Below are 27184 nucleotides of genomic sequence, written 5' to 3' on the forward strand. Positions count from 1 at the left end.
GTATAGAGACAGAATAAAATCTATTCTCTTTATAAATGCCGACAAATTTTCTGCTCCGTTATCAAACGCTGGCACGTGTTTGATTTGATTTATACACTGGTTTAAGTGTGCTTCTGTTAGTTCGGTTGCCATTTTTGATTTGTTATTAATTTGCACACGTGGTTCGGGTTTTTTTGAGTTTTTTATTATGACGGATTTTTTACAAGGTTTTTTGTATTACCGTTTTAATAACGCACTCACGCACGTAGATGTTTTTCGCGGATACGTTTTGTATAGTTCACAACTAGGACGCGTTCACCCAGGACAATGTTAAAGTCCTTCTAGCGGTTCAACACTGCTTTGTTGATTCAGAAACTAGTACGACGTATCCTACCGGCTGCGCCAATTAGATGTTCGCGGTGCACGAACAGTAAAAAAAATAAAACACAAGGATTTATTTTTGTTTACTTAATAGACTACTTTATTTTTATGTATAAGCTCGCGGGCTACGCGTCTTAAGTGAGGAAAGTGTCTTTAAAAACTGAACTCACAATATGCTGAGCTCTAACATGAAAGTTATTATTACGACTTAGGGCTAACATACGTGTGATGTTTTGTGTTTGTGTTAGTGCAGTAATGCTGAGTCCTCAAGTTGCAAATGGAAAATTTTAATGGACTTTGGATTTTTTGGAAGTGGCACGATCGCCAATGTAATAGGATCTTTTTGTTTGTGACAGTTGGTGCCGTCGCGACAAATGTTTATGTTTATGATATGATTTGTGGGAAAGAATTTGGAAGATAGGGAATAATTATGAGTGTTTGTCATGTACGAGAAATTATTCTGGTGGATATATTACTATATATATAAAAAGAAATTTTTATATATGTATAACTTATATATTACCTATATGTTTCTGTGCGCAGCGATTTGCATAATGTGCGACAGGCACTTATTTTATCGGCGATCTCCTTTGTTCTATTTACATCAAATACGCACAGTTGCAGAGTGTGTGCTGCACATCTCACTAGGTGTATATTAGCCAGTTCAATAGAATCCAGTTCATTCAGAAGATTCTCACTTTCTATGTCTTCTTCATAAATGGATTCCTCTGTCGCATCATTTAATACCTGGACGGCTTTTATCATGTTTCGCCCATTATCAGACGTAATGCTGTGTACATGAATATGAAATTTAAAAAAAAAAAATCACATATTTTCAAAATTGTATGTAATTCAATCTTTACCTGTAGATCTGATCAAGTGTTATGCCATAATCATCTAAGACTTCTAGAATTTTATTCTTTATATATATTCCAGTATGAGATTCCCCGAGCTCAGTCATGCCCAAGGTCTTCACAACAATCTCGGTTTTAGCCAGGCTTGCGTGGATCATTTGCAAATTGATTCCCAGTATAGCTTTATCCATTCTGGTGGCAACATCGATCAGCGACACCAGCTTTCCCTTTGCAAGTGCCCTTATATTTTTCTTGACAAACTGCTCTTTGACTGACACAAAATTCATTATATTTCTCGACGTTACAGAGTTCATGCCAAGTGCATTATATATTGGATCCATTATTTCGTTGAACCCTTCACACTCTAGAAATTTGAATGGTTTTCCGTCTGTGGTTACAATTATGATCAAAGAAGAAACAATTGATTTTTCACTCGTTTGATATGATATTCTTCGTTTTTCTTCGCATTGTGTTAACTTTGTATATCCAGAATAATTCCACTCATTGAAAATGTCCATATGCTTAGTTGTTAAGTGCCGTCTTAAATTTGTGGAATGATTACCGGACAATTTAATACCGCAAACATTACAAATTGATTTGTTCTCGTCCAAATTTAATTTAAAGAATTGGTACACATTTTTATTCATATCTCTTCCCATTTTACAATAACAATTATTTCGCAACTTCACACACTCAATTCACGATCGCAATTAAACGTTTAACGATTTGCTTGCCTATGCGTGTGAATGTATACCAATACTTTCGCAAAAGACTTTTATTTTCACTGAATACGACAAAACGGTCTTGGAACAACCGAAACAAAACGGAATAGAAAAAAACGGTTTCGCTCTGAGCGCGAGCGAGCCCATTCGAGAACCCACGAAACGGTTGCTCTCTGAGTCTTTTCGTAAAGAGACAGAGAGAGACACATATTTGCGAACAACGAGAAACGGTCGACAGTAATTTGCAAGCTCTGACCGTATCCGAACGGCGAAGCAATGCAAGAATGAGTTTCGCGACCGAGTACTCGGATAGTTGTGCGCAGCATTGGCGATGCCAAATTTTTTTCGTATTTGTTTTTATACCCGCTACCCATAGAATAGAAGGGTATTATAATTTTGTGCCGACAGGAAATGTATGTAACAGGTAGAGGGAGGCATCTCCGACCCTATGAAGCATATATATTTTTGATCAGCGTCAACAGCCGAGACGATCTAGCCATGTCCGTCTGTCCGTTTGGTTGTCTGTCCGTCCGTCCGTATGAACACCTAGACGCATATGACGCCTCCAGAAATCCTTCATTTTTAGAACAGGCTTCTTCTGGTACGTTATCATTTGCAGGGCGCACTAAGTCCTGTAAATAAATGGTATTCTAATTTAGTTTCAAAAGTTTTTAATAAAAATAAAAATATATTGTTAAAGTAAACTATTTTAGGTTTCGTATTATTTTATAAAACATTAAAGAGTTACTAAGAAGTATTTCATAACAGTGTTAATGTGTGTTAAAACTTAATTTTACGTACTTCTTCAATATTTTTGTTCTCAGACATTTCGTAAGCAATGTCCTTGAGAGCTTCAAGGGCTGTGAGAGGAGAAAGATAAACTTTCTTAAATCTCGGATCCAACAAAGTCGATTTGACAAGAATTTTGTTGTTCTGCAAAAACTTAAAACGTTTATCTGCTTCCTTCAATAAAGCTTCCTTAGTTAAAATTCCTTCGGCCGACTCTAGTTGTATTTTGCGAATTTTGTCCATCAACAGTGATATAAGTGGGATTACCATGCTCACGGTAACTTTCGCCACTTATTTTTTCTGTCGCATCTTTAAAAGGCTTAAGTAGATCACAGAAATCTTGACAAATTCGCAATTCTGAAGCCGTTAGCATCTCGGGCAATCCTTTTACAGTTGTTGATCTATTAATTAGGACTATCGCTACTTTATTCGAAATACTTAAGAACGAAATAAACATGTCCAGGCAGGAGTTCCACCTTGTGTCCACACTTTGTACGAGAGTTTTAATGTGACCTTCAGCTGTTCCTTCGTCGGCCTGTAGTTTCCGCAACATGTCCATCGCAGCTGGACTGTGCTTGAAATGAGTAACAATTTTCTTCACTATATCCAAAACGTGTGAAAAAGATGATATGCCCTTTACTACGTCGTCGACTACCAAATGAATCGTATGTGCGAAACATGAAATGTGTTTGCCACTTCCCAAAAATAAATTTGAGGCCGCCTTCATGTTGTTTGCGTTATCTGTAGTTAAACTACGCTACTTCGAGCACTCGATATCAAATTCGTTACACACCTTCTTCAGTAAGACACTCGCTAGTATGTGACTGCATTAAATGAAAAGTAATATTTAAATTAATTTTTCTTTCCCCTGACACTTTTTTGTATATAGAAAACACAAACACATAGACACTTGACGAACCACAACATAAGTACAAACCCTTAAGATATTTTTAAAAACGCTTACCTGTGTCATTCTAACTGCTTGCAAGCAAACCGATTGTAGGCAATTATCTTTGATGAAGTGAGCAGTTACTGTTAGGTACGATCGAGTTGAATTTGTGATTGTTACTCCGTCACAGGTGAACGCAAAGTCTTTAACATCTTTAAGAATGGTCCTCATCATAGCTACACAGCTGTCGTATTTTGCTTCGATCAGATTTGTTACCTGTAAAAATGATGTTAACGGTAAAATAAATATCAAATACAAATTATATGCAATTCGAAAACATTTACCTTGAACCGGCTTGGAATCTTGTAAGTCGGAACACATTTTTTCATCAAATTGGTAAATCCTTCTTTTTCCACGCTCTGGACAGGCAAATTGTATTTGCAGATCATAAACACAATCGCCTCCGTGATATCATCATGTTTTCCTTAAACGTTAAAAAATTGTTTTTAATCAATTAATAATAAAAGTATAAGATACAACAATACTTACTGTTAACAGTGGACGAAAACTTAAACGCGTTCTCTAACGACATTTTCTCAATGCTTTTGTTGAGCTGGTCAACTTTTGTCGATTTCTGAAAATGTAATAAAAGTAGAATTATATATATGTATAATAAATATATAATTATATTTTTTTGTGTATATCAACATATGCATCTGCATAAAAACATATAAAATCCTGATTTTATTTCGCCTATTAAATCTCTTACACGGAATACACAAATTCCCCAGAAAAACATCAGACACACGCATGTGTGTATTTCCCTGAAATTGTGAAATACGGGAATCGGCGAAATACATACATGACACTTTTTATGATTTAATTACCTTTGTACACTTTAGATATGCGTCCCGATGTCTGTTTTTAAGGTGAGACAGCAAGTTCGACGAGTTGCCGCTCGTTTTCACAATTCTACTGCAAATGTTGCAGGTTGCAGAATGATTTATAATTTCAGAAAAATAACTTTTTGCCGCGCTCATACTTACCGGAAGTTAAGTCAAATCAAAGTGACCAATTATGAAATATCAAAAATATATAACAAAAAAATCGGGATATTCGATATATCAGGGGAAAAAATATCACGATCAAAATATTTATTTTTATAAAAAAAATATCGATATATTGATATTTTGATATATTATCAACAACCCTACTCTTAACACCTTATTAGCAGCTTCGCGATTAAAGTCGTCGGGGGGTTTTTTGAATGGCACACTCCATCGATATTTGTGACTAAAATTAATTATTATAGATACTATTGACAATTTTGTTAATAATATGTACATGTCTATGATTTTCTATCGATGCCTTTATAATCCCCTCATAATGTTGCACTATTGCCTCAGTCTGGGCAAGTTTTTGTTCCATCATGATACATTCCTTGACTTTTGCATAATAGTTGTTCTTCAGCTCAACCTTCAAGACATGATTAAAATTAGTATTGAATGAATTTATTAACATCGGAATGTATTAAGCTTTATTCGTACCAGCTTGACTTCTTTGGCCTAATTATTTGTTTTCAGCTGCATGTTTTCCAGCTCAAGCTGGGTCACTTTCATTTTACTTTCATTTAATTCACCATTCTTCCGGTTCATTATTTCTGTCCATGTAGCCGTCATTTTGTCAATTTCGTTCTGCTCCAGCTAAGTAATTAGAGGAAACAACAAAAAATATATATAAGTGAGTATTAAATGTATACAAAATACTAGCTTTATTAAAATCAAAAGATAAGATATTTACAAACATATAAATACTATATAAGGCAGGGGTGCTCAAATTCATCTTATGACAGACACCAGAAAACGTGCACATACACATGTATGTAGCGGCGCACTACCCATAAGCACAGGGCATCTACAAAAACAAAAGTGCACTCAGTGTATAGGCGTTGAACAGTGCTCAATGAGCACCCCTTATATAAGGATACCGATGTATTTACCTGAGTCAACAACATCCCATTGCCTCCATTGTTGTTGGTCTCCACTGTTCTATCCCCGTTCCTGTTGTCTTCAGGAGAACCCGCATCTAGCCGGATCTGCGGCTGATTACGCCGCTGCTGCTTGGCTTTTTTTGATTTTGGCATTATTTGTTCTCAACTGCAGTACAAAATTCAGGTACGGTAATTATTGCTGTAATTAGGTAGTAGATGACCCTTTTTCACAATGATGGCAGTTCTCGATCTACTTACCAATGTCGGGACGTATAAATTGTAGTTAGGCGACTTCAGCCAGGCAACCGTGTTGCCCGAGCGCCCGCTCGCCCTGCACAACTATAGGGAACAGGACTTTCGCCTTCGGCATGGACGGAATATTATTCCTGTCCACCACGTCCAGCTTTGTCCCTCCCACAGTCTGTCCAGTTTGGGTACGGTCGCTTGCAGCCACTGCAATGTTGGGTCGTCCTTGCATGTCAGGATCAGGATCATTCATCCAGCCAGTGCCTTCGAAAGTAGGCTTTGGACTATCAGGGACATTCTCCATCCTGACAAACAGTGCGTCGACCAGCTTACTATGGGTCAACCGCCACCGCTCTGCAGACATTTTTCCGTTAGGGTCCCCTCTGTCCATGAGAGCAACGGCGAGATGCCGCCTGGCAGTTTCAGCAACAGTTGCTCTCTGTCTCGTTCTGTTCGAGTCCGTATTAGTGGAGCCAGGTGCTCGCAGACTCTTGCTTACTGGGGCGCCTTGCTTGGGACTCACAGCGGACCGTTGGCGCTAGCTTGCCATGTATTCCACCTTCTTGTTGGCAGGGCCGGTAGAACTGGTCTGCACTTTAATGTCTTTTGGAAGGGGCTAATTTGGTTTTCACGCATCCACGTGTTGGCCCAGGCAAGCCTCTCCTGATCCTTGACGTCAGGTTTGCTACGCCACTGAGTCTTGCGTGAATGCGGGTCGCCGCCTTATTTTTGGCCTTCTCCTTCAGCCCCCCGTGCCCCGCTGCGCAACCATGGAGGTGCTGGCGATAGGCCGAGGTGACCGAAGAGGAACCCGTTCCCCCTCCACCGTATTGTTGCAACTGATTCGGCCTGCTCCCACCGCATCAGAGGTATGACCGCTGGCGACTCGCATAGAGGATGTCTCCCATCCGTGCCCGCCGGTGGTAGCAGTCACGCCTTCCACCGACGTTTGAGCTGACATCCCAGCTCGAGTTGATTTATTTATGTGCTCCATGCTGAGACATAATTTGGCTAATTTTATTCATGGGAGCCCCCCATAGCGTTTTCAGTCTGACCGCCAGACACCTCGTACCACGGAATCTGCTACTTATCTCCAGACAGATGCCCGAAAGATAAGGAACAGAGTCCTCAACTAGGATCTGCAGTACCTGAAACGTCGACGTATAGTAGAGATCTGCTACCAGTTGACAATGAGGTAATACAGATCCTACCCAGCCACCACCCTCGGGAGGGTTCAGTAGAGGATTTTTGCCAGTCGGTATATACAATAACAACAATAGTAATTGTCATCCCCGATTTGGTTGCGATCAGATTGTGGAAGTTATTAAAGAAACACTTTCGAATGGACAACAACGCCTAGTCCCTAGGGTCTTAGTTGCTTTGGCCGACAATCTGATATATTGTGCCCCTATGGTATTTTTTGAATGTGGTATTATATCGATATACCAAATACGCAATTTGGTATATCTTTAGTATTTTCGGTATATTTTGAAAATAATACCGGAATATTTTGCTTTTATTCAAAATGGGTAGCGGGTATCTCACAGTCGAGCACACTCGACTGTAGCTTTCTAACTTGTTTATGTTATTGGCATCAGAGAGCTGCAACGAGTATGACATTTTTGCTCATACTCGAGTACTGATTCAGTACTCTGTTTGATTTAATGCGTTTGCTTCGGGTATACGTATTGAACTTTTCGTTTCCAACTCAATGCCGACGAACAAGTTTCAATCACGAGTAATCGGCCCATACATGATTTTTGTATGAACGATACCAATACCCGAAGCTCAATCATACTCAATCATGATTGATGTATTTGCTAACCGGTGTTCGGTCAAATTGTGTTCATTTACTCGTACACTCTCTTCGGGTACACATATGTATGTATGTATTTGTAGAAAGTTGTTTTGTTTTCTGCCGAGTAGCACGTGTTTCGTACGCTTCACAAATTAATTAAAATATTATAAATAATGGAGGAGAACAATAAAATTGTGTTACAAAAATTAATTGCGGTGATTATAGTCTTTCTGGTCAACGTAAAGGACGCACTTCTCTGTGGAACATTCTATCAGAAATAAAAATGAACTTGACCAAATTGTGCCCGCCTTTGTGTTTTGCCGTACTTGTTCGGTTGTGTTAAAATACAAAAACGGACAAACGTCGAACTTGCAAAGGCACAATTGCTGCAAGGAAATAAATAAAAAAATTGTGCTAAAACAAGTGTCTGCTGAAACCAAAACGGAAGCAACCAAAGTTTGTTCTGACAGGATTGTTGAAGATTGCCGACCATTTTCTGCTGTTAAAGGTGATTTATATTCAAATAAGTAATACAATTTTTTATTTTACAATTATTACTTACATATATTAAAGGTACTGGATTTATGAAAATGGTGCAGTTTTTTGTTAAACTCGGCGCACTATATGGTGAAAATGTTGATTTGGAGGACGTCATTCCTGATCCAACAACAATATCGAGGAATGTGCAAAAAGCAGCAGAGGAGAAGAAAAAAGAGCTGCGAGGAGAAATATCGGAAATTGTACGCAGTGGTGGAGCATCAGCCACAATTGACATGTGGACTGACAATTATGTCCACCGCAATTTCTTAGGTGTTACATTGCACTACACGGTGGACCACACAATAAATAATATTGTCATAGGCATGAAGTCTATGAATTTCGAAAGGTCAACTAGTGACAATATTATAAAAAAGCTAAACAGCATTTTTTTGGAGTTTGGAGTGGAGAATATAGAGCCAATTAAGTTTTTCACTGATAGGGGTGCAAATATAATTAAAGCTTTGGAAAATAATATTCGCAGCAACTGCAGCAGCCATTTGCTGTCAAATGTTTTGGAAAAATCTTTATCACTTACGAACGAATTATCGGAGACAATAGAGGCTTGCAAGAAATTAACAAAATACTTTAAAAGGCAAATTTGCAGCACTATCTGCCAACGTCATTAAACAAACCAATGCCCAACGCGATGGAAATCGCATTATAGGATGCTGAAATCTATTAATGACAATTGGGCAGATATCAATGGAGTTTTGGCATTTCATGACGAAAGTCTACGCTTATTTAACATCAACATAGGCGTAGTAAAGTCATTAGTAGACGTTTGCGAACACATTGAAATCATTTTTAAGAAACTTCAGACGACAAACTCACCATCATTATGCTTTGTCATTCCGTCAATTTTGAAAATCAAGCAAAATTTGTGTCCAAAACCAAATGATTTAACTGCAATCATTAAATTCAAAAAAAATATTTTAGAAAATATTGATAAGGTATGGGTGGAAAACCTTTGTTTGTGGCATAAAGTAGCATTTTTTTTGTACCCTCCTGCTATTGCAATGCAAACAGCTGATTTGGACGTAGTAAAAGAGTTTTGCATATCCTTAATTTCTGATAAACAAATAAAATATAGTACTTCCACACCCTCAACCCCATCAGAAACTTCCATATTTTCATTTGACAGCCTAACCTCCAATTACAATAATGAATCTTTAGATCCCTCAATAGATACCTCAAGCGATGCCTATTTCTTTTTACAATTAATTAATACATCAGCATTTAAGGCAGAAGAAACACCCACCGAAGAAGTTGATAGATATGCTACAGAAATTGTCGAAATGAATAACAATTTCAATTTAATTGATTGGTGGAAAATGAATAAAAGCAAATTTCCTAAATTATATAAGGTTGCTATGAATTTACACTCCATACCAGCTAGTAGTGCAGCAGCAGAGAGATCTTTTTCATTAGCTGGTAATGTTATAACAGAAAAACGTAATAGACTTGCACCTGGCTCTGTTGACAGCATTATATTTTTAAATTCAATTTTTAAAAATAAAAATAAATTAGATGAATGTATTAATGTATAATGTATTAAATATAATATAAAATGACAATTATTATTATAATAATTACTACTTTTCCTTTGTTTTATTCAAAAATAATTTTTAACACACATGTGTAGAAAGGCAGACAAAGCACATACTTTTGATGTGCATTTCAAACATTTCTATCACACGCATCATAACCTAATCACTCGAGTAAACGACAGATGATTAAAATCAACACAATTATACTCGAGTAAAAATGCCTTGGATTCTGACTTAGCAACAGTCCAACCCAATGAATCGTTAGCAACAATCGCATCAAAGGGTTTGATGCAAGCCGAAGCAGCCAATACTTGTACTTGATTGTGATTGCCGAGCGAAAATCGGTTCGAGTAAAATCAAATCAGCTGACGCTGGAAGTACTTGAGTTGAATCGAACTCGTTGCGACTAATGGTTTGATTTGATTTGATTGCAATTTGGGTATGAGTTTTCGCTCATACTTAATCATACTCGTTGCAGTTCTCTGATTGGCATGATCATCTTAAAAGAATGCAATATTTCGTTCCCCAACTACAAATTTGTATTGCATAATTCCAGGTTTCTTTATATAAATTAACAAGTAGAAAGCTACAGTCGAGTGTACTGACTGTGAGATACCCGCTACCCATTTTAAATAAAAACAATATATTTTGCGGTATTTTTCACAAAATATACCAAATATACTACAAAATACTGAAAATATACCAAATGGTATATTTGGTATATCGACATAGTACCGCATTCAAAATATACCATAAACGGCACAAAATACCAGATTGTCAGCAAAACAACTCAGACCCCTAGTAAGTAGGCGTTTTGCCCATACAAAAGTATTTCTTTAATAACTTCGACAATTTTATCTGATCGCAAACCAAATTTTCAGGAATCATAACTACTATAGTAGTTATTATATATATCAAATTTCGCAACTCTAGCTTTAAAATTACGCTTGTTATTCGTTTTTTGATTTGCGGGGCGGAAGTGGGCGTGGCAAAAATTTGAAACAAACTTGATCTGCGTGCAAACATAACAAATGCTGTCGAAAAAAATTATTGCTCTATCTCTTATAGTTTCTGAGATCTAGGTGTTCATACGGACGGACGGACAGACACACAGACGGACAGACGGACAGACGGACAGACGGACATGGCTATATCGTCTCGGCTGTTGACGCTGATCAAGAATATATATACTTTATAGGGTCGGAGATGCCTCCTTCTACCTGTTACATACATTTCCTGTCGGCACAAAGTTATAATACCCTTCTACCCTATGGGTAGCGGGTATAAAAACGTAAATAGTAAATTTTACTTATTCGTCTGTTGCAATTCTCAAGTGGTTCTAGTATGGTGTTGACAAGGACTCATCCGTCAGCCGGCAGAGGGCTGGTGGAAATTTTTATTGTTTCTTCCTCTTATAGTAATACAATATGTTTCGGCTAGGTAATATTGTACGAGGGCTGTCTGATAAATAACCGTCCTAACCATAATGCACGCGACTTTTGAAATTTTTTTCTACATAGTCTCCTTGTATGTGCGTCAAGATAGCTCCGCAACTTTAGCGTCACATATCGATAAAAAAAATATCGGCTAAAAAAACTTTATATTTTCGTCTTTTTACTTGATATTTAAACTTAAATTAAAAAAGTTAAAATACAAAACAATAGAAAATTAAATTATCTTTCTATTAAATCCATGTTTGTTAAATTTCATGCAGTATTTATGCACTAAAATCGTAAATGAAAATTGGGGTAGCAATCTCGGCTTTGACGAGTTCTCGGCCAAATCGGCTTATGACAAGTTATAGAGTATTGTTTCATAAATATACCCTCAAAATGCATAAATTTATCCTTATTTGTTTATGAGATATTTCAGGAAAAGTACGATAACCTCAGCTCCAGCCCCATACAAAATGAGCACAAAAATCAATGTTGCCGATTAATGACCGTAACTTTTTTCGACCTTCTTGTGGACCATAGCGCACATTATACTTTCGTAGATACAACTATAAGGAAGATATATAGCAATTTTGGTTGAAATCCTACTAGCTGTTTTGAGAAAATTGACCTTTTCCTAGCCCGCAAAAAGGTCATTTCGCATTTGCATCAAATCACTGGAACCAGCGTGGAACCAGTCAGTGTTAAATAACACCATTTGACTTTGGCGGGACTTCAAATACTTGCAGAAAATAACTAAATGAAACAAATATTATTATTATTATTAGGTGGCACTACAACCCATTTCGGGTTTTGGCCGACCTCAGCGTCTCCCTCCAGGCGCCTCTGCTCTTCGCGCGCCTCCTCCAATTAGAAATTCCCAGCAGATTAAGGTCCTGCTCTACTTGGTCCTTCCATCGAAGATTTGGTCGTCCCTTCGTCGTCGCCCGTAGTCGACTCTCGCTTCGAATACCTTCTGAGCTGGAGATTCTTCATCCATACGCACAACGTGGCCGAGCCAGCGCAGACGTTGTATCGTGATGCGCCGGACCACGTCCACGTCGTCGTACAACTCGTACAGCTCGTGGTTCATCCGAATGCGAAAGTCGTCCCCAATCCGAACGGGACCGAAGATCTTGCGAAGAATTTTCCTCTCGAACACTCCAAGCGCTACTGCATCTGTCATTGACACTACCCATGCTTCTGCGCCATATAAGAGCACGGGTAGGATAAGTGTCTTGTAGAGTGCTAATTTTGTTCGGCGAGAGAGGTCCCTATTGCACATTTGCCTACTCAGACCAAAGTAGCACCTATTGGCAAGTGTGATTCTTCGTTTGATCTCCAGGCTGACGTCATTTTTGGTATTAATGGCAGTGCCAAGGTATGTGAACTCCTTGACCACTTCGAACGTATAGTTGTCTGCTACCACCTGGGAGTCTAGACGCCGCGTCTCCCTGCTTGTCGACAGCATATACTTCGTCTTGCCCTCGTTTACCGCCAAACCCACTTTTGCTGACTCTTTTCGATAGCGGAAAATGCAGCAGTGACATCACGCTTGCTGCGGCCAATGATGTCAATATCATCCGCGTAAGCAAGGAGCTGGACACTTTTATAAAATATAGTACCAGCACGATGCACACCGGCTTTCCGCAAGACCCCTTCCATCACAAAGTTGAAGAGGTTGCACGACAGGGGGTCGCCTTGTCTGAAACCTCGAACGGTATTGAAAGGTTCGGAGAGGTTCGTTCCTACCTTGACAGAGCTGATGGTGCTGCTCAATGTCATCCTGCAAAGACGTATCAGCTTTGCAGGAATACCGAACTCAGACATGGTGGCATATAGGCGTTCTCGTGTCGGACTATCGAATGCAGCTTTGTAATCGACAAAGAGATGATGTGTGTCAATTCCATTTTCTTGGGTTTTCTCCAGGATTTGGCGCAATGTGAAGATCTGGTCTATGGTGGATTTGCCAGGTCTGAAGCCGCACTGATAAGGTCCGATCAGTGTGCTGGTATACGGCTTCAGTCGTTCACATATTACGCTCGATAGGACCTTATATGAGATGGCAATCAGGCTAATTCCCCGGTAGTTGGTGCATATCGTCGGGTCGCCTTTCTTCAGCACAGGACAAAGGACGCTGAGATTCCAATCGTTAGGCATGCTTTCCTCTAGCCATATTCTGCAGAAGAGCTGATGCATGCACCTTATCAGCTCTTCGCCGCCGGCCTTAAACAACTCTGCAGGCAGTCCATCAGCACCGGCTGCTTTGTTGTTTTTGAGTCGCATAATAGCAACTCGGACCTCGTCATGGCTAGGTAGTGGTATATCCACATTGTCGTTGATTGGTGGTATCGGGTTGCTTCCTCCAATGGCGGAATTGGTGCCGTCATCGCCTGCTAGTAGCTTGGAGAAATGCGCCCTCCATAACCTCAGCGTGCACTGCGTATCTGTAACCAGAATCCCGTTTTCATCTCGACAGTTAGATGCTCCGGTCTTGAAACCATGTGTCAGACGGTTGACTTGTTGGTAAAATTTTCGAGCATCATTTCTGTCCTGCAACACCTCGAGTTCCTCGCACTCTCGCTTTTCTTTCTCCCGTTTTTTCCGTCTAAAAAGCCGCCTCTCTTCCTTCCTTTTCTCCCTGTAACGTTCACACGTAGCTCGCGTTGCGCCAGACTGCAGCGTTCTTCTGTAGGCGGCGTTTTTTGCCGCAGCTGCGACGCGACACTCCTCGTCATACCATTGGTTCCGTGTGGGTGGGCGCTTGAACCCAATGGCTGTTTCAGCGGCAGCTCGCATGGAGTGGGATATGTGCGCCCAGAGTCCGCCGGCGTCAACAGGAAGAGGGTTGGTTGGTGGAGCAGTTCCGAGAGGTGAGTGGAGTAGGCTGTTGCTGTCCGTTGTGATCGCAGCCTAGTGACGTCAAGCTTTCGTTGCGTGATGGGGCGTACGTTTTTCGCTCGGCTTAGCCGCATGCGTATCTTGGCTGCGACAAGATAGTGGTCCGAGTCTATGTTGACTCCACGGAACGTACGCACGTCCATCACGCTTGAGGCATGCCTTCCGTCTATCACAACATGATCAATCTGGTTGCGCGTTTTCTGATCAGGGGACAGCCATGTGGCCTTGTGGATGTCGAGGTGCCGAAATCTGGTGCTACTCACTACCATGTTTCGCGCCGCGGCGAAGTCAATCAGCCTGAAACCGTTGTTCGAGGTGGTCTCGTGGAGGCTGAATTTACCGACGGTGCGGTCAAAGATGCGTTCGCGCCCAACCTTTGCGTTGAAGTCCCGAGGATGATCTTCACGTCGTGGTTTGGGCAGCGGTCGTATGTGTCCTCGAGTCTCGCGTAGAATGCATCCTTAGCAGCATCATCCTTCTCCTCCGTCGGGCGTGCGCGCAAATTATGCTAAGATTAAAAATCTAGCTTTGACGCGGATTGTAGCCAGCCGTTCACTCACTGGGGTGAAATTGGAGACGTGGTGGCGAAGTCTCCGGCTTACTACAAATCCGCATCCAAATTCGCGCGCTCTCCGCATGGCAGCTGTAATAAATATCACAGTTTGCTCGCTTGGAACAACCTTGTCCTGTCCATCTCATTTCCTGGATGGCGGTAATGTCAGCCTTTAATTTCTCGAGGGCATCCGCCAGTTGGATAGAGGCACCTTCCCCATTAAGGGTTCGGACATTCCAGGTGCATATCCCAAATCGTAGTCCTTTTCATTTTGCGGTGGTCGTCAACATAAGGGGGATCCTTTCCGAGGCTTTCGCTTTGGTTTTCCTTGGGCTTTTTCCGAGGCGGGTTCCAAACCCTGCGCTCAACCATTTACCGTCCGGATGACTCGCTGCACACATTAGCTCGCTATCTAGCGGATGCTAAGATAGCTACCCAGGAGGTGCCACGAGGAGGCTGTGTGTCAACTTGCAATCATTCGTAGACAGAGATCGCACTGGCGGCCACCAAGTTGACCGCAATCAGAAACTTTACTCTGTACGAATGAAAGCCATCCCATCCCGGATTAACAAATATTAACAAATATTAATATAATTTAAAATTACATTTAAATACTCTATTTACATATATATTGCTTTGTTATAATTAATAAATATACGCAATTTTATATTCTTATTTAAATCGTAATTTTGCAGTTTACTTAACCACTGTTAGCGGCAAAACGTTATGTTAACGCTATCATCAAATTTTTTCTTCATATTTGCAGAACTTGTAGGTTATGTCGCGCTATTTCATTCTATTCGAATCAAATAGACGAATATTTTGCTTTTGTTTTTATTCAAATTCGTAAATCCGTTTTCGGGAAAATTCAATTTTTGTGATTATTGCGAAAATTACAAATAAATTTCAAGTTGGCATGGCAACGCTTAACATCTGCGAAGCTAGTACAAAGTTAGCGTCGAATTTTTGTTTTGCAGATTTATTTTGACTATGTACATAATTGCTCAATACTTTAAAAATAGATAATTAACATATGTATCATTCCCCAATATATACTACATAGCAAATTATCAAAGTTTCCGAGAAAATTCAAAATAACATTTACATTTTTTCGATTATACGCCCTCCTAGACTTTGTGAGAAGGCGCGCATTGCTATAATATAAACATAAAAATTCGAATGCTTTTGCAATTTGTTTTATTCAAATCGTGCTATGCGTTTTCGAGAAAATCGAATTTTAGTAGAATAGCACAAATTACAATTACATGCCAAATAGGCATTAGCATAGTGCGGCCTATTTGGGAGGGGACCACGCAGGTACCTTATACCTCTTCGTGAAGAGGATAAGGTCCGTTTTGTCCGCGTTAATGCTAAGCCCGGCTGATTCGGCCCATGCTTTATCTTCCCGCAAAGTAAGTTCCATTACGGAACTAAGGGTGGTTGGGCATTTCCCAGTTATCAAAATGCTTATGTCGTCAGCATAGGCAATTAACTTGGAGGCCCGTCTAGTAAATTTTAGAAGAAGGCTATTTACGACCAAATTCCAAAGGAGAGGCGAGAGAACCCCACCTTGGGAGTGCCACCTCGCACTACCTTGTAATGGCCGCATCGCCTCCACGTAGCACCACCAGCCTGTCACAAAGAAGGCGGTTGACCCACCTGTGGATCGCTGGTGCCGTGTTAACTGAGGTAAGGCCCTTCATAATAGCGTCAGTGGTGACGTTATTGAAGGCGCCTGAAATGTCAAGAAATGCACCCAAGGCATATTCTTTATAGTGGTCTGCTTTTTCGATGGAGGCTACTAGAGCATGGAGAGCAGTCTCAATGGACTTGCCCTTTGTGTACTCATGCTGATTTGGGGACAACAGATGCATTGTGTTGCTTCTGATGTGCAAATCAAGTAGCTTTTCCAATGTTTTTAGCAGGAAAGAGGTTAGGCTGATAGGCCGGAAGTCATTAGGAACCACATGACTGCATTTGCCCGCCTTGGGCAGAAAAATGACTTTCGAGGTCCTCCAAAGAGTAGGGATATGACCCCATGCGAGGCACGCCGAATAGATACCCGATAGCCACGGAACAATCGTGGGCTTGTTGGCTTGCAGCATTGCTGGCGAAAGTCCATCGAGACCAGGCGACCTGACCTTCGCAAAGGAGTCGATAGCCCAAATTATTTTGTTATCTGTAATTAGACCGGCAGGGGGTCTCATAACTGGGAGACTAGGAAAGAGCTGCCAGTCACTGTTCTCTATTCCAATACATCCCGAAATGAGTTGAGAGCAGTGCTTCAAGAGTTTTAGCACTACTCTCCGTCCACGCTCCATCGCCCGACTTGAGCTGACTAGACTGGAAGCCTGCTTGGACAGCAGCTTCCTCACTCTGGAGGTGTCTTTGATATTATCCAGGTCCGAGCAAAAGGTTCTCCATGAAGACCTTTTGGATGATCGGATCATCTTCTCGTACGACTTCAGGTGGTGGACCAAGAGACTTTGAAACAAGGCTAGAGAATTTCGCCCAGTTCGTGTTACGGGGATTTCTGAACAGCTGAGCCGCAGGTACCCTGTTAAAAGGAATGGTGAATTGAATGTACTTGTGATCCGAGAAGGAGGGTCTATCCAGGACCCTCCACTCTTCTACATTGGTACACTCAGTCGCAATCGTTAAGTCCAGCACATTACTAGAGGTGGGACCTACATAGGTAGATACCTCACCTCTGTTGGCTAGTCTAAGCTTATGGTTAAGGATAAAATCAAGAACTGACTCACCCCTGTCGTTAATGTCGGAACTTCCCCAGACGCTATGGTGGCGTTGGCGTCCGTTCCGATTATAATATGCTTATTGGAGGAGCAGACCATGTCCACCAGCCTCCGCAGCTCGTCAGGTGGAGCCGGCTTGTCGTGGGCCGTATAACAGGATGCCAGCAGCAAACATCCTTCACGGCTTCCAGCACCACCACGGTTAGATCGTCATTGCTGTAATTAGGTAGTAGATGAGCTTTTAGCCCCTTCTTTACAAGGATGGTTCTCGATCTACTTACCAATGTCGTGACGTACAAATCATAGTTAGGCGACTTCAGCCCAGCCACCGTGTTGCCCGACGCTATCCACGGTTCTTGGACCAAAGCCGCGTAGGCGGACACTTCCTCCAGGGCAAGGAGTAGCTCCACCGAAGCCGTTTTGGATTTATGGAGGTTGAGTTGCAGCACACTCATTAGAGGTTAGCAAACTCGCGGGGCCCGTCTGCATGGACAGTTCCTTCCCCACCTCCTCCGTCTTGTCAGTTAAGCTGAGGTGCTGGGTGGCGTCGGTCACGCTCTCAAGACCGAGATCTGCTTCAACCTCCCTGATCTCAGCGTGTGTGTGTCATTGTCGTTGGGATGACGTTTTTTGAGGCGAAGCTACACGCTCCCTAAGCCCCACGCCATCTTCCCATTGCGCTTGTATAGCAGATCCTCGGCCTCCTTGTTGATCTGAATGATCACGTGCTGCCCACCACTGGGTAAAGGTTCATCAACCTTCAGCACGGACCAATCACTCGTCGGTATGGCCGGGTTCTGCTTTTTAAGCAGCTGAAGCGCCCGCTCGCCCTGAACAACTATTGGGAAAAGGACTTTCGCCTTCGGCATGGACGGAATATTATTCCTGTCCACCACGTCCAGCTTGGCCCCCTCCCACAGTCCGTCCAGCTTGGGTACGGTCGCTTGCAGCCACTGCAATGTTGGGTCGTCCTTGCATGTCAGGATCTTGACACCATTCATCCAGCCAGTGCCTTCGAATGTAGGCATTGGACTGTCTGGGACATTCTCCATCCTGACAAACAGTGCGTCGACCAGCTTACTATGGGTCAACCGCCACCGCTCTGCAGACATTTTCCGGTTAAGGGTCCCCTCTGTCTATGAGAGCAACGGCGAGATGCCGCCAGGCAGTTTCAGCAACCGTTGCTCTCTGTCTCGTCTTGTTCGAGTCCGTGTTGGTGGAGCCAGGTGCTCGCAGCCTCTTGCTCACTGGGGCCCCTTGCTTGGGACTCTCAGCGGACCGTTGGCGCTTGTTTGCCATGGACTCCACCTTCTTGTTGGCAGGGCCGGTAGAACCGGTCTGCACTTTAGTGTCTTTTGAAAAGGGGCTAAGTTGCTTTTCCCGCATCCACGTGTTGGCCCAGGCAAGCCTCTCCTGGTCCTTGACGGATAGGTTTGCTACGCCACTAAGTCTTGCGTGAATGCGGGTCGCCGCCTTATTTTTGCCTTCTCCTTCAGCCCCCCGTGCCCCGCTGCGCAACCTTGGAGGTGCTGGCGATAGGCAGGGGTGACTGAAGAGGAAGACGTTCCCTCTACCGTAGAGTTGGCGCAGCGCTCTTTGGTCTGTGTCGGTTAAGACAACAGCACCCGCGCGCACCAACCTCGAATTTTTGGTGGCAGTGTTGTTACAACTGATACGGCCTGCTCCCGCCGCCTCAGAGGTGTGACCGCTGGCGACACGCAGAGAGGATCTCTCCCCCGTGCCCCCGGTGGTAGCAGTCACGCGTTCCACCGACGTTTGGGCTGACATCCCAGCCCGGGTTGAATTGTGCCATTTTTGGCTAATTTTGTTCTTGGGAGCCCCCATAGCGTTTTCAGTCTGACCGCCAGACACCTCGTACCATGGATTCTGCTACTTATCTTCAGACAGATGCCCGAAAGATAAGGAACAGAGTCCTCAGCTAGGATCTGCAGTTCCTGAAATATCGACGTATAGTAGAGATCTGCTACCTGTTGACAATGAGGTAATACAGATCATACCCAGCCAGCAACCTCGGGAGGGTTCAGCAGAGGATTTTTGCCATCCAATCTTTGCCTTTAGAGTCATGGAATTTTTCCAAAGTGGAAAAATCATTTTTAAACATTCCCACTTTAAGCTTCTTCAAAGCTGGCTTTTGCCATCTTTCAATATGTCGAGAGCTTTCGCTTATCAGCCATTTCATTTAAATATTTACTTTCGTTAATTCTAAGTTTATTATTTTTGGTCTAATGATAGTTACGTTAGTTAGTTGGTCGTGTGAAGAGAGAGAAAGTTGAAGCTGCTTCATGACGGAAACAGAGCATTCCTCCATTTTCCGAATAAAGCGGCCCAATTTTATCCACTTCTTATTATTCGGTTTAATAATACTATGCTAAACTACTTTAAAAAACTATTCAATTTGCCCATTGCTTGGTCTTTTGCCAGATGAATCAATAAATATTCCAATAATATTAGTCCAGAAGGGAACATATACAATATACTCTTTTAAAATGAACTCTAACATTTTCGGACAGTAAAAAATATTGTTCGCTTAAGATGTATTAAATTTATTTAAATTATTAATGACTTCAATGTAAATGGTTTCAAATTTTTACGAAACGGACTTGCCAAAATTATTGAATTTAGTGTTATATCAGTTACTTTATCATTTAATGGTGTTTGGGCAAAAAATTGTTCATTAAAATTTAAAAAAAAATGTATCGTTACGGTAATTTATAAAATAAGCTTTGGCGTTATCAACTATCTTATTAATACATGGAGAAAGAAGAATGTTTGCAAGATTCTTGAACCATTTTTCTAATTCTAGCACGTTGTCAATCGAATAGGCGTAACCTAAGCAATTTCTTAAAAATGTTCTTAATTCAATGTTGTGCAAACCAACTATTTCATCAATATTACGGCACATAATTTTGCAAAAGTAACTTGTACAAAACGGAACACAAACATTAGGAAAAGTTGAACTATTATTATATACATAATTAAAACAAATTGCATTATAATTTACAATCTCAAGATTATTAAACTCTTTTAAAATGGCCCCAATAATAGCAAAACTAACATCAGTTATTATTCTACTGCAAATAGGCCATTTGAATCGATTTTTTAAACAAGACTCCCGTAACTCGCACAAAAATCTTCCAATGTCGTACGATGTATGATTCGGAAAGTATTGCATGAGCTACTGGGAATACAATATGGAGGGATATGGGCTACTAATGAATACAAAAATATTCTCTTCTTTACAAAGTGCAAAGGCTGCACTACATTTCCTGTGGCATCCATATGTAAAAATATATTTTTATATTTAATTTGTTTATTTTTTAACTCTATATTCAAACGCAGTACAGTTTTTATGGAGACTCTTTCCATAAATCTGTTCACAGCCCTGCACTGCGTTTGTTTTTTTAAATACTTATTATGTGTTATTTTAAGACTACTTGTTAAAACTTTAACCACCCCATCAAAAGACCCTTTAAATATAAAGCTATTGCAAGATGGATCCTTACAATAACCATACGCTACAAAATTTAACTTATTAATTATAAGCTTCTTAAAGTATAAAACACACGCATTATTATGAGAGCTGTAAACTTTCTATTCATGTGCTCTATACTTTTTGAAGCAGAGAAATGGTTAGTTAATAATGAATATATATTTTTAAAATCGATCACCTTAAATTTACAGTCCTCATAATTGCATTTTGAAAACATTGCACGTGGGCTATTCAAATTGTCAACTAGGAGGACCGATCGATTCAAACTTTCATTTCCACTGTGGCACTCTTTTCGAAAACATTTCAAATTGGCTTCTATCAATGTTTCGTCTGCCGGCTCAATGGAAATGTCAGTAGACTCATAGACTCCATCAGTGACATCATTGGATTTTGCCTGGAACTATATAAAAATTCAAATTAGAATTGAAATAATCTGCAAATATTTACATTAGTATAGTATATTAAATTCAAATTTTTAATACTTACACGTTGGAAGCACTTTAGCAAGGTATAACGAGTTTTGCTAGTGTTGCCAAATGGAACCACTCGCTTCTGATTGGCATTCAGTTTGTCCAACAATATTTGGTAATCCAACGTCGAAAGTCCCTCGGAAAGTGCCTCCTGTACAGCATCCTTATATCCATAGTTGCTATAAATGCAAAGGAAACATTGAAATTATTTATTTATTTACATGTTACTTATTATACAAAATAATAAAAGAAGGAAATACTAGCTACTAAGGCCATCGACTCTGAAATTATTACTTGTATTAAATACAGGGATGCTTTAAGTACAGGGACTTTTCAGATATTAAGAAAAATGTGTTGCAAAAGTGAATAATAATAATTTTATATCTATATATACATATGTATATGTAGAAGCATCAATTGCTTCATCGTTTGTTGGTTGCGTCTGTGGGTTTATTTCCGCCATCTTTTTATTATTATCGCTAAAATAGTGAAGCGAGGCTCAGCGTGTGTTGATCTCTTACTATTTCACAATCCAACTGAACGATTTCAGTTCTCTGCACTACCACACTCACACCCATACGGGTTCTATTGTGGTCTCATTCTATCAACCTTACACTGAGACACACTGACAACCGCATATGCTGTCGTCTCACTTTTTCTAGTGTTGTACAGTATACAAAGGCTCTCGTCTTTTGCAACACTACACAATTCGCCTCAGGACTCAGGCGTGCAATTCTAGACTTAGGCGCGCAATTCAAATTACTGAACTTGCTCCGACACGGCTATCCTGACAACTTACACGTCCTCGTGTAATATCAAAGAGAAGCAAGCCATCATTCGATTCAAACTTTATTTAACAAACTTAAATTCTTTATCAATTATAAATTTTCATTTCTCTTAAGGCAAAATCTTACACATCTTCGTTCTTAACTTGAAATTCTTTCTCTCTTTTCCTTCAACTTTTTCTTTACGTAACATTTTCTCCTTTTTCATTTCTTAACCTCCGCCAGGTACCACCACGTAGCATTGACAACACATTATAATACACCAGTGCCACACTGGTCTTCCATTCCACTAGTGCCACACTAGCCAATACAGTCTGTTTCAACTGATTTTTTACCAGTGCCACACTGGTCTTACATTTCACTAGTGCCACACTAGTTTCTACGGTCTGTTTCGCCCGTTGCACTCTCACCAATGCCACATTGGTCTTCAACCGCTTCATCAGATGAACTCACTTCATCCCCATCTATATCTAGCTCGCTTGGTACCTGCCCTTCCGCCATTTTGCGTAAACTCTCGTGGGGATACTTGTACTGTCTCTTACTTGTAATAGACCGTAAGTTGTACCGATCGCCGTCTAAAACTTCTGTCACAATAAAGGGTCCACGAAACTTTGATCTAACTTCGTTTGTTGTCGCTCATTATTTTTGAGTAAGACATAATCCCCTTCACTAAACTTGACTACTTTTGCTTTGCCCTTATCGAATCTTATTTTGTCATATTGTGCTGCACTTTGCATATTCTTTACAGCTTCTGTTCTTTGTTTGTCTAAATCTACCTCGCTCTCCTCGTCACAAATAGGAACCAGACCCAGTGGTCGTGAGCACTTGCCAATTAATAGTTCTAAAGGACTTGATTTCGTAACTCGATTTACTGTACAATTCAATGATAATTGCACTTCTCCCAAAGAGTCCTGCCATGACCGTTCACTAGATTCCACAACTGTCAACAAATCTTTCAAAGTACTCATCACCCTTTCCACCTGACCATTGGCGCGACTAGCACCAGTTGCTATTAAATGAAGCTGTATTTTTTGAGAGCTACAGAACTCTACAAACTTCACTTCGGTAAAGCTTATGCCTTGGTCAGCCACTACACGAGTAGGCACACCAAACAAAGCAATTGATGATTTCAACGCGTCTATACAATTGTTTACATCTAGTTTGAATGTGTGATACAAATGAACATATTTTGTAAAGCCATCAATCTGAACTATGATGTATTCTTTACGGTCATTTTTGCCGCTTAGTTTTCCGGTTACATCCATATGCAACGTGTGCCACGGTATACTGACTTTTGGTATTGAATGTAATTCAGCTTGAATTTTTCCTGACGCTGATTTTGTCACCCTACAGGTTATACAATTATCAACAAATTTTCTTACGTACTTTGACATTCCAACAAACCAATAATGCTCATAAACCTTATCAAGGGTTCCAAGGGTTTCCCAGCCTAAGTGCAAAATAGACTCATGAACCTGATTGATAATTGACCACCTAAACGCTCGAGGAACAACTGGCAGGCAACGAGTTCTAGAATGTCTTTGAATTTTTCTGTATAACACGTTTGCCCTCATCTCGTAGGTTGCAGCTAAATCGTCGGTTAGTCCACCTTCCTTCAATTTTTACTATAGACAAAGTTTCCTGATCACGCTGCTGTTCTGCTTGAATCCAGCTTTCTGTAATGGTCATCAGTTCTACACGCTTTTCAACAACCTTGTTTTGTCGTTGTTTATTCATGTTAGGCAAAGGATTTCTTGACAGAAAATCTACATGAGCCATGCGCTTCCCTTCTCGATACAGTATGTCAAAGTCAAAAGCTTGAAGAAATGCCCACCAACGGTATACTCTAGCAGATAATTCAATTTGTGTTCTGGACGCCTTCAACGAATTACAGTCTGTAAAAAGAACAAACCTTCTTCCATGCGGATAATGTTTAAAGTGTTTAACGGCATTGATAACCGCGAGAGTTTCTAACTCATACGATGTGTACTTTGACTCACAAAGACTAGTAGTCTTACTGAAGTATTCTCCTACAACATATGGTTTGTTTTCTATTCGATGCAGAGTATGGCTCCATAACCGATGGCACTTTGCATCCGTATGGAGTTCTATAGGGTATTGTGGATCGAATATCGATAAAACTGGCTTACTTGTGAGAATGCTAATAATTTGTTTACGTATTACCTCATGTTCATTTTTCCAGACAAATTTATTTTTCTCAGAAGTGAGAGAATAACTCACCTAAAGCTTTCATTATGGCTCTTTGAAAAACCGAAGGCGCATTTTTTAAACCTACCGGCATTGACAGAAACTCAAACTGGCCGTCTGGAGTCACAAAAGCCGTGTATTCGATGGAGTCAGTGTGTAATGGAACCTGATAATATCCGCACGCCATGTCCAAACAAGTGAAATACTTTGCTCCTTTCAATCTACTTATCTGATCAGATATTAGAGGTAATGGAAACTTATCAGCGATTGTGTTTCTATTTAATTCACGATAATATACACAGAGCCTAACAGATCCATTCTTCTTTTTGACTAACAATGCGGGACTGGCATAAGGTGAACAACTAACTCTAATTACATTATTCTCAATCAACTCTTGAACTTTTGCTCTTAATAATTCTCTTTCATTGGGGCTGAATCGGTACGGGCGTCTTTGGACCGTCTTGGTCGGGTCACTAAGACGAATAGTCATTTCTCCAGTACTTATTCGAGTAAGAGGGGTTCCCCGAATAAACGACTTTGAGTACTTTTCAATAACTGTATTAATTGGTCTTTCTTTGCATCATACAAATCGGTTTCTACTTTATCAAAGTCAAATTCTTTGTCAGTTACTGCACAAACGTTAATTGTTTTGTCTTTAACAAACTCTACTCCTTGACTTGATACTACTGCTGAATATCCCTGGGCTAAGGTTTCACGCCCGATTACAATATCGTTTTTCATACAATCGTCGTTAACTACATGAAACATTACTTCAATACAATTTCCATTAATCATTACATTACTTAAAATTTGTATAGTACTCACTAAATTAGCATTACCTATACCACTTAACGATACGACATTATTAATTCTTTTTCCGGTCAACTTATGCGATGTGCTCTCTTTAGCCAAAGAGCATTCTGCTCCGGAATCAAAAGTAATCGGAAACTTCTCACCTCGTTGCATCATGAATGCTTTTGGTTCTTCCACCACACACATCTCAACTCGCTTATGTGTGCGCGATCCAGATTCTTTTCTAGCAGTTCTCTTTGGACATTGAGTAGAAATATGTCCCGGTTCGTTGCAACGGTAGCATATTATGGTGGTCTTGGCACGATGTGACATCCCTCGATTATCTCCATAATTCTCCCCAGTAGATGACTGCTTCCTCACTCTGCATTCTGCCTTTTTGTGACCAAACTGACCACAGGAGTGGCAATTAACTGCAGATGATTTAAAACGCTTAGCACTCGGCTCCTCGTGCGAGAAGTTGGATCGCTTTTTGTCTAATGAAAACACTTGCAGCTCAGACTGCAGCTCGCGTTTGGTGTGAATACTTGCTGTGTATGCTACGCGCTGCAATCTATGGTCATGATGTGCTAGATGCCCCAGTACCACAGATGCGGCAATTTCTTCTTTTTCCATATCACGCCATTTTGTGACAAGTAACGTCATTTTCGGCTCGCATAAACGGCAAGACTCTCGCCAGCATTTGGTTGGCTACCCAACAGGTTGAGAATTGCGGCCGCCGGTGTCTCAGTATTTTCATACCGCTGCTCGAACAACTGCATAAACTGCTGCCATGTGATTCCAGGGTAGCAGATCTGCGATAGCCACTGTGAAGCGCTTCCTTCAAGAGACTGCGTTAATGCCATTATTAATGCACTGCCTTCCAACGGTTTTCGCTCAAAATGATGTCCACAGTCGCGCACCACTGAATTGCATCTGCTCCAGAGACGTCCGAATTAAATTTCAGCAAAACGATGCCGTTACTTTGAAGAGGCTCTCGAAACGCCGTAACGTGTTTTGCTAGTAGCATAAAACTTCGATTTTGCTGTTCCATCAAGGCACGAAACTGATCCGCAAATACTGTAGATCCGGGTTACATCCCACTTCTGATGTAGAAGCATCAATTGCTTCATCGTTTGTTGGTTGCGTCTTGTAGAAGCATCAATTGCTTCATCGTTTGTTGGTTGCGTCTGTGGGTTTATTTCAGCCATCTTTTTATTATTATCGCTAAAATAGTGAAGCGAGGCTCAGCGTGTGTTGATCTCTTACTATTTCACAATCCAACTGAACGATTTCAGTTCTCTGTACTACCACACTCACACCCATACGGGTTCTATTGTGGTCTCATTCTATCAACCTTACACTGAGACACACTGACAACCGCATATGCTGTCGTCTCACTTTTTCTAGTGTTGTACAGTATACAAAGGCTCTCGCCTTTTGCAACACTACAACAATTCGCCTCAGGACTCAGACGTGCAATTCTAGACTTAGGCGCGCAATTCAAATTACTGAACTTGCTCTGACATATATGTGTATATATATTTACAATACTTTAACACTTCGAATATATATTTATGACATTGAAAATGTAAAACAATATTATTCACTTTGAACACACACTTTTCCAATCAATTTATATTTTCCCGGAATGGCCGCTGCATTGTCACAAAATCGCATATTCATATATATACATGCATATATATACATGCATATACATATATACATATATGTATGTATGCTACTGCACTTAAAGTGCGCACCGGATGTACATATTATACATATGTACTGTATGTACTTACGATTTGGTGGACATCAATTTAGGTGGCATTTTTAATATTTTGTTTACTCTCACTTTATAAACTTTTAACTTTATAAATCACTTGTGCAGAACTTGTTGTTTAGTAGAACATACAGCACTATTCCGTTATGTTCCAGAGTTGCCACCAAGTTCATAAAGGGTGTGTTGCCACCATGGTAATATTAGTTTGGCAATAATCACAAAATTGAATTTTCCCGAAAACGGCTTAACCGATTTGAATAAAA

At 40.6% G+C, this 27184-nt stretch overlaps 4 protein-coding genes and 1 long non-coding RNA gene across 9 annotated transcripts; all 5 read right to left on the bottom strand.

Annotated features, from left to right (window-relative positions):
• Positions 1 to 867: 867 nt before the first annotated feature.
• LOC133849955 (uncharacterized) lies at positions 868 to 1562 on the bottom strand. The gene is made up of 2 exons (XM_062285945.1): positions 1224 to 1562; positions 868 to 1150 (listed from the first exon to the last, which is right to left on the bottom strand). The coding sequence occupies exons 1-2, from the start codon at positions 1553 to 1555 to the stop codon at positions 880 to 882; spliced, it is 603 nt and encodes a 200-aa protein (XP_062141929.1). The 5' UTR covers positions 1556 to 1562; the 3' UTR covers positions 868 to 879.
• Positions 1563 to 1571: 9 nt separating this feature from the next.
• LOC133849958 (uncharacterized) lies at positions 1572 to 2995 on the bottom strand. Its single transcript, XM_062285947.1, has 3 exons — positions 2738 to 2995; positions 2498 to 2568; positions 1572 to 1602 (listed from the first exon to the last, which is right to left on the bottom strand). Exons 1-3 carry the CDS (start codon positions 2993 to 2995, stop codon positions 1572 to 1574), a joined length of 360 nt encoding a protein of 119 aa, XP_062141931.1.
• On the bottom strand, positions 2809 to 4676 carry LOC133849953 (uncharacterized). 4 transcript variants are annotated; one of them, XR_009895538.1, is made up of 5 exons: positions 4502 to 4676; positions 4164 to 4248; positions 3959 to 4098; positions 3663 to 3871; positions 2809 to 3534 (listed from the first exon to the last, which is right to left on the bottom strand). XR_009895538.1 is itself a non-coding variant. In XM_062285944.1 (5 exons), the coding sequence occupies exons 1-5, from the start codon at positions 4652 to 4654 to the stop codon at positions 3511 to 3513; spliced, it is 618 nt and encodes a 205-aa protein (XP_062141928.1). In that variant the 5' UTR covers positions 4655 to 4676; the 3' UTR covers positions 2809 to 3510. The 4 variants fall into 4 exon arrangements, 3 of the variants coding, with proteins under 3 accessions (XP_062141928.1, XP_062141927.1, XP_062141926.1); XM_062285944.1 differs by having other exon boundaries at positions 2809 to 3549; positions 3690 to 3890; XM_062285943.1 differs by having other exon boundaries at positions 3663 to 3890.
• A 151-nt stretch (positions 4677 to 4827) lies between these two features.
• On the bottom strand, positions 4828 to 5727 carry LOC133849956 (uncharacterized). Of its 2 annotated transcripts, none has more exons than XR_009895539.1 (4): positions 5614 to 5727; positions 5162 to 5317; positions 4959 to 5090; positions 4828 to 4907 (listed from the first exon to the last, which is right to left on the bottom strand). It is a non-coding gene; the product is annotated as an uncharacterized LOC133849956 (long non-coding RNA). The 2 variants fall into 2 exon arrangements; XR_009895540.1 differs by having other exon boundaries at positions 5162 to 5308; positions 5627 to 5725.
• A 6342-nt stretch (positions 5728 to 12069) lies between these two features.
• LOC133849959 (uncharacterized) lies at positions 12070 to 27065 on the bottom strand. The gene is made up of 7 exons (XM_062285948.1): positions 26941 to 27065; positions 21373 to 21535; positions 21007 to 21286; positions 14207 to 14469; positions 12676 to 14081; positions 12462 to 12622; positions 12070 to 12371 (listed from the first exon to the last, which is right to left on the bottom strand). The coding sequence occupies exons 1-7, from the start codon at positions 26967 to 26969 to the stop codon at positions 12070 to 12072; spliced, it is 2604 nt and encodes an 867-aa protein (XP_062141932.1). The 5' UTR covers positions 26970 to 27065.
• Positions 27066 to 27184: the final 119 nt, after the last annotated feature.

Source organism: Drosophila sulfurigaster, unplaced genomic scaffold (genome assembly GCF_023558435.1).
Source record: "Drosophila sulfurigaster albostrigata strain 15112-1811.04 unplaced genomic scaffold, ASM2355843v2 ctg54_pilon, whole genome shotgun sequence".
NCBI classification, from domain to species: domain Eukaryota; kingdom Metazoa; phylum Arthropoda; class Insecta; order Diptera; family Drosophilidae; genus Drosophila; species Drosophila sulfurigaster.

Bases quoted from the DNA above. Each gene is read 5' to 3' on its own strand.
- LOC133849958 (XM_062285947.1), bottom strand. From the start codon at position 2,995: ATGGTAATCCCACTTATATCACTGTTGATGGACAAAATTCGCAAAATA. The intron at 2,569-2,737 runs GTACGTAAAATT...ATTTATTTACAG, and splicing joins AGAACAAAAATATTGAAGAA to GACTTAGTGCGCCCTGCAAA. The intron at 1,603-2,497 runs GTCATATGCGTC...TTGTAACCACAG, and splicing joins AATGAAGGATTTCTGGAGGC to ACGGAAAACCATTCAAATTT.
- LOC133849953 (XM_062285942.1), bottom strand. From the start codon at position 4,654: ATGAGCGCGGCAAAAAGTTATTTTTCTGAAATTATAAATCATTCTGCA. The intron at 4,249-4,501 runs GTAATTAAATCA...TTACATTTTCAG, and splicing joins CATATCTAAAGTGTACAAAG to AAATCGACAAAAGTTGACCA. The intron at 4,099-4,163 runs GTAAGTATTGTT...TTAACGTTTAAG, and splicing joins GTTTTCGTCCACTGTTAACA to GAAAACATGATGATATCACG.
- LOC133849959 (XM_062285948.1), bottom strand. From the start codon at position 26,969: ATGCCACCTAAATTGATGTCCACCAAATC. The intron at 14,470-21,006 runs GTATAGAGCACA...CACGACGTGAAG, and splicing joins CCATTTCTCTGCTTCAAAAA to ATCATCCTCGGGACTTCAAC. The intron at 12,623-12,675 runs GTGGGTTTGGCG...GTCGACAAGCAG, and splicing joins ATCGAAAAGAGTCAGCAAAA to GGAGACGCGGCGTCTAGACT.
- LOC133849955 (XM_062285945.1), bottom strand. From the start codon at position 1,555: ATGGATCCAATATATAATGCACTTGGCATGAACTCTGTAACGTCGAGA. The intron at 1,151-1,223 runs GTAAAGATTGAA...TCATGTACACAG, and splicing joins ACACTTGATCAGATCTACAG to CATTACGTCTGATAATGGGC.